General features: G+C 48.8%; 1 protein-coding gene across 7 annotated transcripts in view; it reads right to left on the bottom strand.

Annotated features, from left to right (window-relative positions):
* Col18a1 (collagen, type XVIII, alpha 1) overlaps positions 1 to 16,571 on the bottom strand; it is a 114,353-nt gene that overhangs the window by 43,260 nt on the left and 54,522 nt on the right. For all 7 annotated transcript variants that reach the window (XM_006513174.3, XM_006513173.4, XM_006513176.3 and 4 more), the window contains one exon: positions 554 to 1,098. In XM_006513174.3, coding sequence (XP_006513237.1) covers positions 554 to 1,098 — 545 coding nt within the window. The remainder of the gene's footprint in view (positions 1 to 553; positions 1,099 to 16,571) is intronic.

The raw sequence follows: 16,571 nt of genomic DNA on the forward strand, positions 1-16,571 counted from the left end.
TGTGTGCAGTCCAAGAAAGACCCTACTCTGGCTAGCTTTAAATGAGTAAATTTTCCTTGTTGTTTTGAAACAGGATAGTCCAAATGGACCTGGAACTCTAGGTCTTTCTCCCTGCCCAGATGTATATCTCCATGCCTGTCTTGCTAACTTTTTCATACGATGTCTGAGTGGCCATTTTCCAGAAGGAATAACTGAGCCCTCCTGACTAAACCCCACATTCTCCTCATCTTACGTTTGGTGCCTCCAGCTTTCCAAAGAAAGCTTCATGCCTGAGAAGGTGGTCTGGATCAACTCAGAATGGGAGCCTGGGTAGAAACAGCCTCTAGCAGCTCTCTTATACAACCTGGGGTCTCAGAGAATTCACACAAGCCCACTGTGATGTTTCAAGTCATCAAACAACAGAAGTTGGGGAGCAGATGCCACTCCACCCACAAACTGGGAAGTCTGGGCTGTTGCCCACAGGCTTCAGCATCAACTGGGGGAACCTGTTTTCTCTAGTCCCCACTGCCCCCTCCTCCCCTGGATCAGCATGCAGTAGGGCAGCACAGGTTACCTGGAACTTGTCAGGGTCTGCTGTTCCAGCCTGACCCACAAAGAGGCCAGCGCCACGCTCTAGCTCCAGTCCCTGCGAGGCCCGAGCAAATGGCACCCTCTGGAATTCTTCACAGTCTACGTAGAGAGCCACAGAGCCTCCGTCGACGCTGAGCGCGAAGTGTGTCCACTGCCCAACAAATGCAGGTAGGCGGAAGCTGGCTCCCGTCTGGGTCTGGCTGGCCCCAGGCTCCGTGTAGAGCAATGAGATGTTTTGCTGTCCATCTCGGACCTCTGAGAGCTTCACGCCCAGTGAGACTACCACCTGGGCAGCATCTGTGATGGCAAATAGCACCCCTGCTGCCTCTGTGGCTGGCCGGACATGAAACAGCAGCGAAAAGTCCCGGAAGAAGAGTTTTGGGAAATGATACTGGGCCACCTGGCCACTGTTGGAGTCTGGTCCAAAGATGTAGGCCGGCCCGACGTGAGGGTCATCGATTTGTGAGATCTTCTCAGGTAGGGGGTCTCCAAGGAGCTGCAGCAGCCCCACCTCCTCAGCAACATTCTCTGCAAAGAGAAAGACATCCAGTGAGGTGGCTACACAGGATCAGACCAGAACACAGTGGCATTCTGGGAGACACAGACCATGAAACCACCCCCATGGGCTCACAGGCCAAAGCAATCTCAAGATGGGCGATGGGTGTGAGGAAGCAGGGTGTGGAGTCTCCCACTCTCCAGACCTAGACTCTGTAGGAAAAGCACAGATGTGGAGTAAGACCTCTCTCTACTACAAAGAGAGAGGAGGCAGCACACGCTACTCCCACTCTGGGAGCCAGCTAGGTGATACATCAAACTCAGGAGACTCAAATAGCCAGGCTCCCAAGTTAGCTTTTTCTGGTTTCATTCGATCGTTATGGTTTCAATGCTGATATCAAACCCTCGCTCTGGTTCTCCACAGTTGATGTGTCAGGTGGGATATGTTACAGGGCAGAGAGACAGGACAGTTCTTCCTTGGCCATTTCTGCTCCCCGAAGTTTGCCACCACGCTATGGCACAGAATAGTCACATGAAGGCTTGAGGCAACAGCCCTATACAGACTCTCCCAGATTTCTCACTCTTCTGATGTGCTCCAACGACCCAATTCAATACTCGTCAGTCCTTGCACCATGTTGAGTTAGACACAGCTGTGCAAGGCCGTCCTATCCTTAGGCAAGGGCCATCAGACTCATGGAATACACTCATGTGCCATTAGCATTACAAAGCCTGGGGGGTGTTGCTTTGGGCAGGGGGTAATATTCACAACAAGAGCTCTTTAAGGAAGGGGCTGCTGGAGGAAGGTATACTGGAGTGTGCGCATGCATGCAAAAAAACGCAAAAACACCAGTATCTCAGGCCAGGCTCCCACTGTGGGGCTTGGCTGACCAGGCTCTACAGATTAGGAGGTGGGAAACCCTGAAGCCACAACTTCACAGGATAAGCTGAGTCAACAAGCCCCTTGAAACCAGAAGACAAGAGCAGCCAACTAGGGCATCCATCCCTCAGGGGACAAAGAACAGCTTTGTGTGCCACAGAATCAGCCCAACCTGTTGTGAGGATCTCCTGAAAGCCTCACCCTGCCACGTGCTCCCTAAGCCCTGAATGCTGACCTGACCTGGTGTTTGCTGGGTGTAGAATGGACCCAGATCAGTCCGGGGCATGGCTTGCAAGGACTGAGTGTCTGCAGCCTTTCAGCAGAGAACAGAAAAAACTAAGCAGGCCATCCCTCGGCAATCGTGATCTAACACAATCAGAGCTGTTACAATGTTCCCTTCTGACCAGACACAGCTGTTACAATGTTCCCTAGGACACAGCAGATACTAAAGTTTAGAAAAGTCAACTCCCCGCATGCTGCCTGCCATGCTGGAGACTCGGTTCCTCCTTCTGGACAACAAAAATCCCTGGTGCTCCATTAGCACAGCACACAGGACTCTACAGTTGCTGGCTTCCTGGGCTGGAATGTACCAGTGTGTTACGTGATGACGCCTGAGTCCAAGTCCTTCCATTTCTTCTCCATGGAATTCTTTTTTGGCTCTGTTGAGAGGAGCTGCCAAATGCCAGGACCATAAGATCACCAGCTCTCTTCTCTGGTTACAGCAATGGCGAGCGGGGAAGGGCCTGGGTGCCTATGCCAGGAAACCCATTCCCCTGTAAGAAGCAAAGCCTGTGCCATGCTCTGAGAGGGCTGATGCAGGAGGCTGGCCCCTCTGCATGCTAAGGCCTGTTGAGTCACTCACATGAGCTGAGATCCAAGATGAGCTGAGTCCTACATGGTTAACGCCCACCTTCCCAAAAGTGAGCAGGCATAGTTCTTTCTGAAAGCCTATATTTTAATGCACATGCTTCATATAGAACCAACTGCAGTCAGCATCCCCCCCCCCCCCGAAAAGCACAGCCAAGGCTTGGCTCTGGAGGGACCAGCAGCAAGAACGTCTGGTGCTCCCCAACTGACTGCACCAGGCTCCCGGTGGTACGGGAACCCCTGACAGCCTCCCTCCCTGGACTACAGCCAATCTATTCCCTTCACAGGCAACCTCACCAAGCAGGACCTGGTTTGAGAACATTGAGGGCAAACGGTGCAGCCGTTTGGCAAGGGGTAGCCATCAGCAAGGGCTCAGTAATGGCAAATGTCATGAGAAAAATGACCCTTACCAGGGACTCTGGCAGCCCCAGAGCAAGAAGGCACACTCTCTTACTGAATACCTCTAAGCAGGAGACAACCCTGTCCCTCAGAAGGCTCCTGGCCAATCCTGATATCTGCCTACCCTGGAGAAAGGCTTCCAACTAGGCCAGTATCTATTGGCTTGCTCAGGGACTTCTCTAATGGAATAGAACAAACCTCTCACCCTGTATGACTAGTACTTCTGACATGCAGAGCCCCACAGCTTGCCAACTGGTTCTCCCAGGGATGTAGCCTGGGGACTGTGCATCCATCCCTAGGCCGGCCACTGAGCTTTCCCCCACACACTCCTAGGGCTGCTGTGTGCAGGGCTCAGGCTGGGGCAACCCGTCCTTGCTCTCTCCAGCCTACAATTCCTGTAGAACTCAGGCTGTGGCAGCCCTGCCCCCACAGAGCCTAGGCCTGAGTTCCGCCAGATGTGCATCTAGTGCTCCCAGACCCCAGGTAGATCTCAACTATCAGTGATCTCCTCGTCCAGCCCTAGAGAAGAGCATTTCTGAGATACCCAACTACCAAGCAAGCAACTCCCATGGAACCTTCTAGAGAAACTGGTGTTTAAACCAAACATTTCCCTTGGATCAGAGGGAAATATGGCAGCCCCTCCCTGCTTCTAACTTCTGGGGTCTATTCAGATACAAACACATGCAGCACCTGTGTGGGGTACTCAGTGGTCATCTAGTACATAGCGGCAGAATCCGGGGGACAAGTCCAAGCACCATTGAGGTGGTCTAAACCCCTATGGAAAAGGCTCAAGAACTATTTGAACTAAGCAGTCAGTGTGGAGAGTTTTATTACATCCGCCTAGGCCTGGCTGCGCTGAGCTGTGGGAGATGAGCCACCCCGGACTCGTGGTAGAATGAGGCCTTGGAGGGTAGTTTTGTGAAGCCTTGAATGGAGCCATTTTAAGAGATATTCAGAGTCAGAATCCTCACAGAACTAAGAAACTATGACCAGTCCAGAACAGAGAAAAGGCTAAAAAACAAACAAACAAACAAACAACAAAAACAAAAACATCATCAATAAAAACCATAAAATAAGAGGACAGTTTGAGTTCCGATAGACCTGCACTCTGAATATACTACAAAGTCTCTGGTGGAAGACAGACTTGAGTTGGGCCAGAAGCAAAGAGCAGAGGGAAACACAACAGCCCAACAAAGAAAAGAATCTGGCAAAAACTACCCAGAAAGGCGGAGGGGGTGGTCAGCAGGCAACAGTTTCAAGATGAGCATTGCAGCCATACGAGGATGAACCCTACCAAGTAGAACAAAGTTCAAGTTGAAGCCATCATCCTTTGATCTTTGTCTGAGAGCTGCCCAGCTGGGTACATATGTATCTAGTTATGATGCCCGAGGCACACACAGCAAGGCAGGTGTTTCTTAAGGACCCTCCCTAAGCACTTTTTCTGTTCAACTTGAAAGAGACAAACTCAGAGTGATGAAGGAGCCTTCCAGTGCCTCACAGGTGTTGTGTTCCCTAACGCTACTTTGTAACCCAGTAGCAATTAGAGCATGAACAAGCCCAGGGTAGGAAGACACCTCATCTCCACATTAGAAGAAAAATACTGGGAACAAAATATTCCCAGGAACAGCATTGTACCCTGCCTGAAAGACTAGAACTGATTTGAGCAAGTGAAGACTCGGGTTGACATGCTACCCCACCCCCAATGAAATCCCAAACCCTTACGCGGTCAACGTTATCCAAAGTGGCCTGGGGGGTATTGTCTGACCAAGAGGAGGTGTTCAGATGTGATCCTATTTTGAAGAGGAAGGCCTTGGGTCTCGAGAATGGGACAGCGCCTGGGCAGGGTTATCTCAGGAATCCAGATCAGGACCAACTTAAGGTGCTGGACCAGCGTTTAGTATGCACAGGCAGAAGACCAATGCACCAGAGGGTAAGCAGACTATTTAAAACAATAATCGGGAAACACCTAAAGGTGTAGTGGGCAGAGTGATCCCAGGGTGTTAAAGAAAATGCCAGAAGCATGCAGCCACAGAAAAGAAAGGCAGGGTGGCTCTCTGGGAGACGGGAAATATGTCAAAGGAGTTTTCCTATACAGGCTGAGCCCATTCATGTAAAGTGAGAATCATTTTTTGCTGATCCTGAATGTACACATGTACACAGACCTCAGTGATGAGAATAATGTCTCCAAAGATGTCTATTACAAAGAATGCTATTTTACCCTACATAGGACCACTACAGTGGGTTGTGTATCTTGAGATAAGGATGAGCCAGATGTATTCACACATTCATGAATGCTGTTATTCCAGGCTAGAGGTTTATGCTCCGGTAGGGAGGCTGGGTTGAGGTCCAGAGATGACGACTACAGGAGCTCTTTGCATTCTGGCATCCAGGCAAGCCACTGATATCCACTCTGTGCTAATGGTGTCTTAAGATTTGTCGTTTTGGAAAAACCGATGCTTCAAAGTGAGTTCCTGGAGGACTCTGAAAAGATGGCAGGGCAGAGAGAACCAGGAATGGCCTCTTTGGAACAGACAAGCATGCTACAATGGCCATCAACTATGTAATGCTGGGAATTGGGCATCTATGTAGGACCTGCTCCCTGCTGCCTTCCCTGATACCTGTAAAGGAATCTGAGAGCCTCGCTACTGTGAAACCTCCTTCCTCAGAGAGCTACAAAAAGGGAAACACCCCCCCACCCCCCCCACTCCTGCCTGGAGGGCCTGATTCCCTTTCCAGAGTATTGGTGTTTTTATGCATGTCTGTCCATGGTATCAATAACTCTTCTAACAGACTCCTTAGCCCTAATAATTGGTGTCAATGACCCCCTTCTCTGCACCCCAGAACAAGTCCTCCACTGTGAAACCAAAGGAAGGGCAAGGATTGGAAGTCACGTGACCACTTGACGAGTCAAGAGCCCTCATAAAGGAATAAGCACAGCCAATCATTAAAGCCGTGCCACGGTAAGAACACCTGACCACACCACATGTTGTTTGCTACATAATTTAAATGTAGTCAAAGGATTGTTACATTGTTGTTGTTTTTGGATTCACGTATATAAACATGTAATGAAGGAGGCTGGGCTTGGTGGAGTGTGCACTGGGAGGCAAAGGCAGGTGGATCTCTGTGAGTTTGTGGCTAGCCTGGTCTACAAAGTGAGTTCCAGGGCAGACAGGGCTGTTACAAAGAGAAACCCTGTTTCAAAAAACAAAACAAAACAACAACAAAGGGTTGCCAAGGGATCTCAACAAGGGGCAGACACAGAGCTGCAAGGGAGTAGCTCATCTGAAATACCACTGAAGTTAAGCTGGTGTCTATCCAAACTAGACGGTAAAGCTTGAGGATGGCAAGTCTAGCTATACATGGTAACCACGCACGCACGCACACACACACACACACACACACACACACACACACGCACACACGCACACACATACACACGAGAATAACAAAATATGCATAAAGATATAAATAAAAAGATAATTAAAAAGGAATTTGAACATTTGATTACAAAATCAATTAAAGGAGTGAGGGAGAGATGGCTTAGTGGTTAAGAGCACTGGTTGCTCTTTGCAGAGGACCTGGGTTTGGTACCCAGTACCCACAAGGCAGCTCCCAACTGTCCATAACTCTGATTCCAGAGCACCCAGAGCCCTCTTCTGGCCTATGCAGGCTCCAGGCATGCATGCAGCACGCACACACACACACACACACACACACACACACACACACACACACATACACACACAAAACAAAACAAATAATCTCAACAGAGAGTAAAGCCTGAAGTGGGGAACGGGGGTCTTAGATGCAAACTGTATCAACCGCAGGGACAGAGGTCCTCAGAGCAGCAATTACAATAAATATAAATGGATTAAATGTTAATCTAAAGTCAAGAGATTGGGACTCAGCAAGTAACAGTGTCTGCTTGTGATCCCAGGAAAGAACTGATACCTCTAAGTTGTTCTCCAATTTCTACATGTGAGCCAGGGTATAGGCACACATGCACACACACACACATACACACACACACACACACACAGAGAGAGAGAGAGAGAGAGAGAGAGAGAGAAAGACAAAGAGAGACAGAAAGACAGACAGACAGAGACACACACAAATATTTAAAAACTTGAGAGACTGGTGAATTAATTTAAGAAACTATAATCCTATGTTCTCTATGTGAAACATTGTCTATCCAAACAGGCTGACATGGGAAAGACAGCCTATGCAGAGAGGATGCTGGATAGGTATAATATTAGAACAGATTTTAAAAGATTTATTTATTTATTTTATGTATATGAGTACACTGTTGCTGTCTTCAGACACACCAGAAGAGAGCATCAGATCCCATTACAGATGGTTGTAAGCCACAAAGTGATTGCTGAGAATTGAACTCAGAACCTTTGGAAGAACAGTCATTGCTCTTAGCCCCAGACTTTAAACCCATGTGTTACACGAAGCACAGGGACAGAAAAGAATCAGTACAGGAGGGAACTGTGACAGAAAGAGACCAGCAACATACAGGAAGCAAACTGACGGAACAAGGGAGAGATAGAAAGTTCTGTAACAGCAGCCAGAGACTCCAACACCCTCTCACTGAATGGCAGAACATCCAGACTGAAGATGAGGAAGGACTTCCTGGAGCTGCACCCATGCACAGAGCACTGCCAGCCACAGTGGTGTCCAAGTTCCTCTCTGATGTAGATGCAACGTTTCCAAGATAGACAGACACATGTCAGGCCACTGAAGAACCCCAACAGACATGACATATACTCTCCGGCCACTTTGGGGTCAAGTTAGACATTGAAAAACAAATAAAACTGGAATATTTACAGATTTGTGGAAATGACACTTCACAGTCCTAAACAACCAGTAAATGTAAAATTCAGGGCAGAACTGAGAAAATAAACATTTAGAAACAATTTTAAAAAATCAAGTGTGTTGCCATAAAAACTGGTAGGGCAGCTAAAAAAAAATCTTTGAGAAGGGATTTCTATAGCTATAAGTACTTCATTAACAGACAAGTGGTCTGAAATAAACAACCCATATTACATGCAGAATTAGGAAAAAGGTGGGGGGAGGGAGGGTCCAGAGCAAATAGAAGGAGAAAAATAAGGAAAAATGAAACAAAAATCAATAAAGCAAAGAACGGGAAAACACATGGGGAAAATCAATGAAAGCAAAGTCAACTCTTTGGAAAGATAAACATAACTGATGAACCCTGTAAAGCAGACCAAGACAAAAACATGGGGAGACTCATGACCGAGGTCAGGAGAGCAGGGTCGCCACTGACTACAGGAACGGTACGGGCTGTGACAGAGCCCGAGGAAACCAAAGGAAGAGGCCAATTTCTAGACATAAAGCTACAGAGGAAACCGAACGTTTGGATAGACCCACAGTTAGAGAGGAGACAAGATGAGCTGTAAAAAACAAAACAAAACAAAACAAAACAAACAAAAAAGCCCTGCTTTTGAGAACTATAAAAACATTTAAAGAAATTACATTGATTCTTCTCAAATGTATCCCAAAATACTGAGGAGAGAAGATGCTCTATCTCATTCTATAAGGCCAGTATTATCAAAAGCCACATAAAGATGCTATATAAAAAGAAGTTGAAGGAAGAAGAAAAGGGGGTGGGGGAGAAGGAGGAGAGGAAGGAGGAGGAGGAAGAGGAAGAGGTGGAGGAGGAGGTAGAGGAGGAGGAGGAGGAGGAGGAGGAGGAGGAGGAGGAGGAGGAGGGGGGAGACAGGCAGGTTGGAAAGGAAGTTGTCAGTATAAACACCCAAAGATTCTGCAACAAGCTTCTTAGAACTGTAAGCAGTCTGGGTAGAAATGAAACTACTCTAAAGAAACCTTTGTGTCTCTCACTCTGACTATCAGATAGTTGAAACAATGTGCCCCAAAGAAATGGGAATTCCCCACCCCACCCCCCACTCCCACCCCCAGAATCCCATGCTGGGAGAAGAAAAAGGTGTGTGTGTGGGGGGGGGGGATTTCACACTGTCCTAACATCTTTGAGACCACCTTGCAAGATGAGGCTATAAAACCCAGTGGATCTTGGACCAGTGATTGGCAGGCCCACATCCTGACCAGGGCTGCTTAGATGTGCACGGCCCTGGCCCTCCAGTGAAACTCTCCTCTCACATCAGGACCTGAAGACAGACTTGCAGGATCTCTTTCACCCTCTTCCCAATGTGACCACTGAATACATCTTTTCATGCTCTCCACTTCTAATTTGGCTTTTGTAAAAATTGACTCATCGAGGATGGGTGGCCAGAGTGTAACTGGCACAGATTATGACCCCCCAAATTCAATAACAGAACAAGCAAATGAACTCAGCAAACCAACAGGATAACACATTCAACAACAAAAACACAGTCTGAAAAGGAAAGTTCAATATAATTTCCACATGCAGTAACACTGAAAAGAATAAAATGCATAGGACCTAACTCAGCCAAGAACGGGAAAGTCTTATACAGTGAACGCCACAAAATACTATGGAAAAAATTTAAACACATCAATGACAGGCCGCCCACGCTCACCATGCCTCCGAAGCCATCCAAGGCAGAACAACTTATAAATGACAGATAGGAATTTCTCACAACACTGAGTGCTGAATCCAAAACCAAGGTATTTTGAGACCTAGACCCCATTCTAAGATGGTACCATCTCACTGTGTCCTCAAAAGGGAACTGTATCCTTACACAGCAGAAGCGAAAGGGCAGAGGATAGCACACACACCCTGCGCCTTCATGAGGGTGTGAAGCTCATTCGGGAGACCAGAGCTGGAGGTCACCTCTAAAAGGCCACCCCCGTCAGCACCATTAGATCTAGAGAGGACACATTCAAGTGACAACCATTACAAAAGCCATCCAAAGTGACCTACAGGTTATAAGCAATCCCTGTCAAAACCACAATGAGAATTTTGCTTTAGTTTGGCTTTTGGCAGCATGGGGGGATTGAACCCAGAATGCCGCCCACATGAAAAAAATGTTCTGCCAGGCGGTGGTGGCACACGCCTTGAATTCCAGCACTTGGGAGGCAGAGGCAGGAGGATTTCTGAGTTTGAGGCCAGCCTAGTCTACAGAGTGAGTTCCAGGACAGCCAGGGCTACACAGAGAAACCCTGTCTTGAAAAACCAAAAATACCAAAAAAAAAAAAAAAAAAAAAAAAAAAAAAGAAAGAAAGAAATGTTCTAGCACAGAGCCACCACTTCAGTCTTCCCAATAATAGTTTTTGTAAAACATAAAAAAGCCATCCAGAAGTTCATGCCAAAGAAGCCAAAGGAATTGTGACAAAGCTTAAAGCTGATGGACTCACAATTTCTGGTTTTAAAATTTCCTCCAAAGCTACAGTCACCAACTGTGGTGGTTTGAATATGCTTGGCCCAGGAGTAGCACTATTAGGAGGTGTGGCCTTGTTAGAGAGGGTGTGGTCTTGTTGGAGAGGGTGTGGCCTTGTTAGAGAAAGTGTGTCACTGTCGGGGTAGGCTTTGAGACCCATCCTAGCTGCCTTGAAGACAGTCTTCTGGCTGCCTTCAGATCAAGACATAAAACTCTCAGCATCTCCAGCACCATGCCTGCCTGGATGCTGTCATGCTCCCACTGTGATGATAATGGACTGAACCTCTGAGTCTGAAAATCACACAAATTAAATGTTGTCCTTTATAAGAGTTGCCTTGGTCATGGTGTCTCTTTACAGCAATGGAAACCCTAACTAAGACACCAATACTGTCTCTGGCATAAGGACAGATATATGGACCCAGTGTGGTGTTGCATTATCTATAATATCTTGTAACCAGTGCTGAAAAGGCCCAATCAGGAGTTCTTAAGCCACGCAAGACCCTGTCTCCAAAACAAAACAAAACAAAGCAAAAGCAAAAATAGAAAAACGACAGAAAGACAGACCAATACGATAGAATACAGCACCCAGAAATAAACTATCACATATGATTATTTCCTCCAAAGCCATAGGCTTTAATGTTGTCAGGTCCTCACACTCTGTGTGTGTGTGTGTGTGTGTGTGTGTGTGTGTGTGTGTGCGTGTGTGTACATACATATATAATATATGTGTATATATACACATACACTATATATATACTGTGTAAATATATACCATGTATATATGTTATATACACTGCATAAATATACGTTGTATTATAAATATATATATATTATATATACAATATAGCCATGCCTCCTCTACCATCAGAGCTGTGCTCACCTTGTCATCCTCACAGCATCCTGCCTGCATAGCTCACACACACTGCAACTTATGGCCACCATCCTGGAGCCTCCAAACTGAACCAAAAAGAATAGGCAGCCTCAGCTCTCTGACCATGGGTGCGATGCCTGCTGCCTTGTCTCTGCCACCACTGTGGACTGCATCTTCAGACTGAGCCTGAACACACCCTTCCTCCCTCGAGTTACTTCCATCAGGTTGTCACAGCAACATGAGAGGCAGCATCACACTTGGTTCCCAGAACACAGGAGAAAACATCAGACTCAACAACGGAACAACCTGACGCAAAACTGAGCTGAGAACATGACAGAAAGGGAGGGAGGGACTGGGGAGTTGATAGCTGTAACAGAAATGGAGGATCAGCTTGGGGACATGGGAGCTCTGGGGTGGATGGCGGGTGGTAGCCGACAGCACTGACCTCCGGGTCACGGGACAGTGGTCACGGGGCATGCTTTATGTTGAGTATACTGTATCATCTTAAAAAATAGGCAAAAAACAGTGGCTTCCCCAAGGCAGAAGGATAGACAGGTCATCTGCCAAAGAGAAGGATGCTGTCAAGGAGCCAGTCTTTGGACTCACTTGGAGACTCTGCTGGCCCCTGAGATGTCAAGTATCCTCTCAAAGCCTTGACAAGGACAGAACCACAGCACATACTATCCCTGCCTGCCTGAGCTGCCATAGTGGGACCAGGTCCATTCTGCTGGATCCCACCTCTCCACTGCCCCATAAGGAAGTGACATTGTGGTTTGAATGTACTGTGTCCCCCACAGGCTCCTGGATGGAAGGCATGGTTGCTACATGGTGGTGCTCCAGAGAGGTGACAAATCATGACTTCTTTGCTGGGTTAATCCAGAAATGGGTGGGAAGAAGGTTTGCTGAAGGCCCGTCTCTGAAGGCTGCCCTGTCCCCAGACCCTTGCTCTCACTCCTGTGGGATGAGCAGTTTTTCTCGGCCATGCCCTTGACTGTGCCTCATCACAGGCCATAAGCAGTGGAATAGACACATGGGCTGTGAGTCAGAACGATGCTTTCCTCCCCTAAGCTGTTTTAACAGGCGCTGGGCCACAGTGACAAAAAGCTACCACCATAGATAAGCCCTGCAGACAAAGACACTGATGTCTCAGTGCTGACAAGACAGTCAAGACGGTGCCTACATCCTCCATGAGAGAGGAAGAAGAGATGGCCCACAGACGAGGAGGGAAGGCTAAATCCCCTGAGCTGATGCAGAATTCACACAGCTCAGTGACAGAGCAAGCAACCAGATTTTTAAATGGGCACAAGACCCGAGCAGACATTTCTGGGAAGACCCATACAGTCTGCAGCACAAACCTGGTCCAGATCCCAGGTCACCAGAGATGTAAGCGAAATCCACAACAGGACACACCGTGTCACATCTGTTAGGCATGAAGCAACAGGTGGCAGAGAAAAAGGAGGAACCCTTTACACTGCTAGGGGGATGGAATCTAGGTCAGTCACCAGGGGAAACATGGTGAAGCTGGGGGCGGGGGTAGGGCAGGGAGGGAGAGACAGACAGACAGGCAGGCAGGCAGGGAGGGAGGAAGAGAGGGAGGAAGGGAAAGAGGAAGAGGAAGAGGAAGAGGAAGAGGAAGAGGAAGAGAAAGAGAAAGAGAAAGAGAAAGAGAAAGAGAAAGAGAAAGAGAAAGAGAAAGAGAAAGAGAAAGAAAGTCAAAATAAAACCGCTATGATCAACAGCAGCCAAAGGAACTAAGGTTAGGCTGTGGAAGACACACTCACACCCCAGCTTTACTGCAGTCAAGACCCAGAGGCCCACATGGGTGTTCACAGACATGAGAAAGAGAAGACGCTGTACACACAAAGCAACACTGACCACAAAGGAACCAACACAGAGTGACCTGGTGGACACTGTGCTAAGAAAAACAAACTTAGATGTGCATAGAGTAGACAGCCCATGACCTCACTCACAGGTCACTTCTGACAACCTGTAGATGCAGATGCAAAGCACAAGGGAGGGTGGGGGGGCTTTGGCTGGTGGAGAAGTAGGGAGATGTTAATCCAAGACCAAGAGCTCCAAGCTGGCTGCCATCTTGGTGTGTAGCGGGTGACCACAGATAGCAATCTATACTACCTGCAGACTGCTCAGAGAGGGTTGGTAGGTGTGGTTCAGTGGTAGAGAATCTGCCTAGCATGTGTGCCTAGGTTCTATCTCCAGTATCACACAAACACACACACACACACACACACACACACACACACACACAAACGCACTGCTCAGAGAGTAGCTTTTAAATGTAACCCTGACAAGCAATGGATAACTTGGTGGTCAGTGTTACACAGAGTATCTGCCTATGAAACTATTGCATCGCACACATACTCTAAATCCTTGAATATTCATAAGTTCCTGCAGACTCTCTCCAGGCTCCTACAGCTCACCTGAGCCCTAAGCCTGGATGCCCCAGAGAGTTGGCTGGGTGTCTGCTCTGGTGTGTCTGGGAGGAAGGGAATGTCTGTGGGCAGCTCAGCTAGCTCCGTGCACATAATATTTATCCCCGGGGTTGCCAGGAGTGAGAGATAAGCATTCGGGTATTTTTCCACGGAGGGGTCTTGTCTCCTGGGATCAAAGTTAAACAGAAACTCGAGTTAACTGAAGCGTCCTAAGGAACAGCCACAGTTTGGAGTCTCTCATTTGATCAAGGAGCCAGATACAAGCCCAGGCGAGAATGGCTGGGGGCTCATGAGGTCCTCAACAGAAGAAGCATCTATGGCCCATGTGGACAGAGCAAGACCACAGCAGAGGCCCCCCAGAGTGTCCCCCATCCTGGACAGCTCTTTCAACGCTCCATGACCTATCCCCATGGTCCACAAGGTTCAAAAGTTCAATTACCCTCTGTGGCTCTTGGTTGCAGCAAGTAGGCAGGATTTGGGGCGCCACAGACCTTGCTTTTTCCCAAGAGCCTTCAGGCTCCCTGGAAAACTGTACCTGTCTCTGTTGTTATTCACAGGGTAGGCAAGGCTCTGAGACACGGACATGCGAGAGTAAGGCCAAATGCCCAGGTCTATGAAGCTCTGCCATTCTCAGGTCCCACTGAGATACCTAAAGGGCTTGATGCAGGCCGTAGCAGGCCCAATGGTATTAGTGAGGGCAGAGCATCAAGGATCGTGGGTGCGGTACCCCTGAACCCCTGCACAATACTCTGCCCCCATATACCTAAGGTCCAGCTGCATGCTGACCTAGCATACTTGTCAGGGACATAGCCATGTCAGGGAGTTCCCCCGGTGTGACCCTCTACCTCCCAACTATCACCTCACATGCCGACTGAATGCTGTAATGCTTCCCCTGACACCTTGGCACCAGGCCACTCACCGCATGGTCTCCCTCAGGGGTCAGAAGAAAAGACATGGGTGAGGAGCTACAAGCTCTGCTAGACAGATGAACGCAGAGGCCTCAGGGTGCCAGGCAGGGCCAGGTGTGCACCGTGAAGTGTGTGGATGTCTAGGGCGCAGGCCCTCGGCACTAGGTATATATAGGTATTCAGTTATTTTTCCATAGAAGTGTCTTGTCTCTTCGGAGCGACGTTACACAGAAACTCGAGTTAACTAAAGCCAGATATGTAAGTCCAGGTGTGCAAGGCTAGGGGGTTTAGGGTGACTGCAGAACTCAGTCAGACCACACCCCACTGGCCTGGGGGATGAGAGAATTGGGCAGGACCCACATTATAGTGGGAAGCACATACGGTGGTTCTGGTCAGACCCTGAGGAGGAAGTGTGTGCTCTCTGATAGGAACTCACTGTTCCCAATCCCCAAGCTGCCTGATGTGGTCCAGGACCCTCCATGTCCCCTGATCATCATGGGGCTAAGAACTGACCCCAACATCTCCCACTCTAAAACCTCACAGCTGTGACACTGTGGGGAAGGGGTCCCACCAGGAACTCTATACCATACTGAGCTAGGAGTCATCAAGCAACCACAGAGGCCCAGCAGGAGTGAGGCTCACCCCGAGTGGATGAACCTAGGAAGGGAAGATGAGAGGCCTCCTGCTCCTACCAGAGCTTCCACGAACCCTCCCCCACCAACCTTGCCTGGAAAGGGGCCTTAGTTTAATGAGGTTTGACACCCACAGCTGGAGCCTCCACGGTCATGGGCCACGAGTGCTGATGGACCAGTCCCCCAGGACTTTGCTGGGGATACAGCCCAAAGTATCCAGACGTTCGGCCACCAGCTGGCAAGGCAGACAGTTAATGACATTAGTGTCCCACAAAGCTCCACTCTATGGCCCATATGTGGCAGTCCTGGCCTTGCATGCCATGTGGCTAAGCCTTCACTCAAAGGGGCCTCGACCTTCCTCCTCCCAACACCTAATGCCTTCACAGCATCTGGCTGCCCCTGAAACAGACTGGGCGCTCCTAACCCTAGATAGCAGCCCTCTTGATTACCCTTCATCCTGCATGGTCTAAACAGAGGCTGTGGGAGGTTGGTTGTCTTCCTGTCAAGACGCATCCCTGCGGAGCTGACCCTGCAAGGCAGGCTCTGCCAGCTGTGGCCAGGTGTGGGCCTCCACAGGGAGGGAGCCTGAACCACATTCCACTATTCCAAGGATGGAATGTGTGGAGGACTCTGTGTGACACCAGCTGCATCAAATCTGAGCCTATAGCCCTGGGGTAGCCACACTCTCTCAGGCCCAGCTGGGACCCCTAATGCAGCCATGAGTGATCCCTGGGCTTCTGCCCAGCCCAGACCCTTCCTGGAGCAGGCCCACACATCCAACCATCACCTAGCCAGAGGCTATGTACTCCAGAGCTCTCAGGGCTTGGATGGGCAGAAGCATGTGGGTTATATAGGAGGCTTGGGGCCTATGACCCTGTGTGCCTGGCACCTTTCAGACCTTTGGCCAGGCTGGCTAGGGCCACAGGGAGAACATCAAACAAGGTGTGTGCCTCAGAGGCCAGGAACAAGGAGGAAGCAGCTGGTATTTGATAGGAATAATGCTCCCTCAGACGTGTCAATTATCGTTGTGTCTCTCAATTTCCAGTCCATGACTGAGGAAGCACCTGGCTGACTCAGAACCAGGACACCTCAACACTCAGAGAGCACCTGGGGCAGGTGATGACCTGTCATGCCTGCTACAGAAATAGAATGTGTGGTCATA

Source organism: Mus musculus, chromosome 10 (assembly GCF_000001635.26).
Source record: "Mus musculus strain C57BL/6J chromosome 10, GRCm38.p6 C57BL/6J".
Classification (NCBI taxonomy): Eukaryota; Metazoa; Chordata; class Mammalia; order Rodentia; family Muridae; genus Mus; species Mus musculus.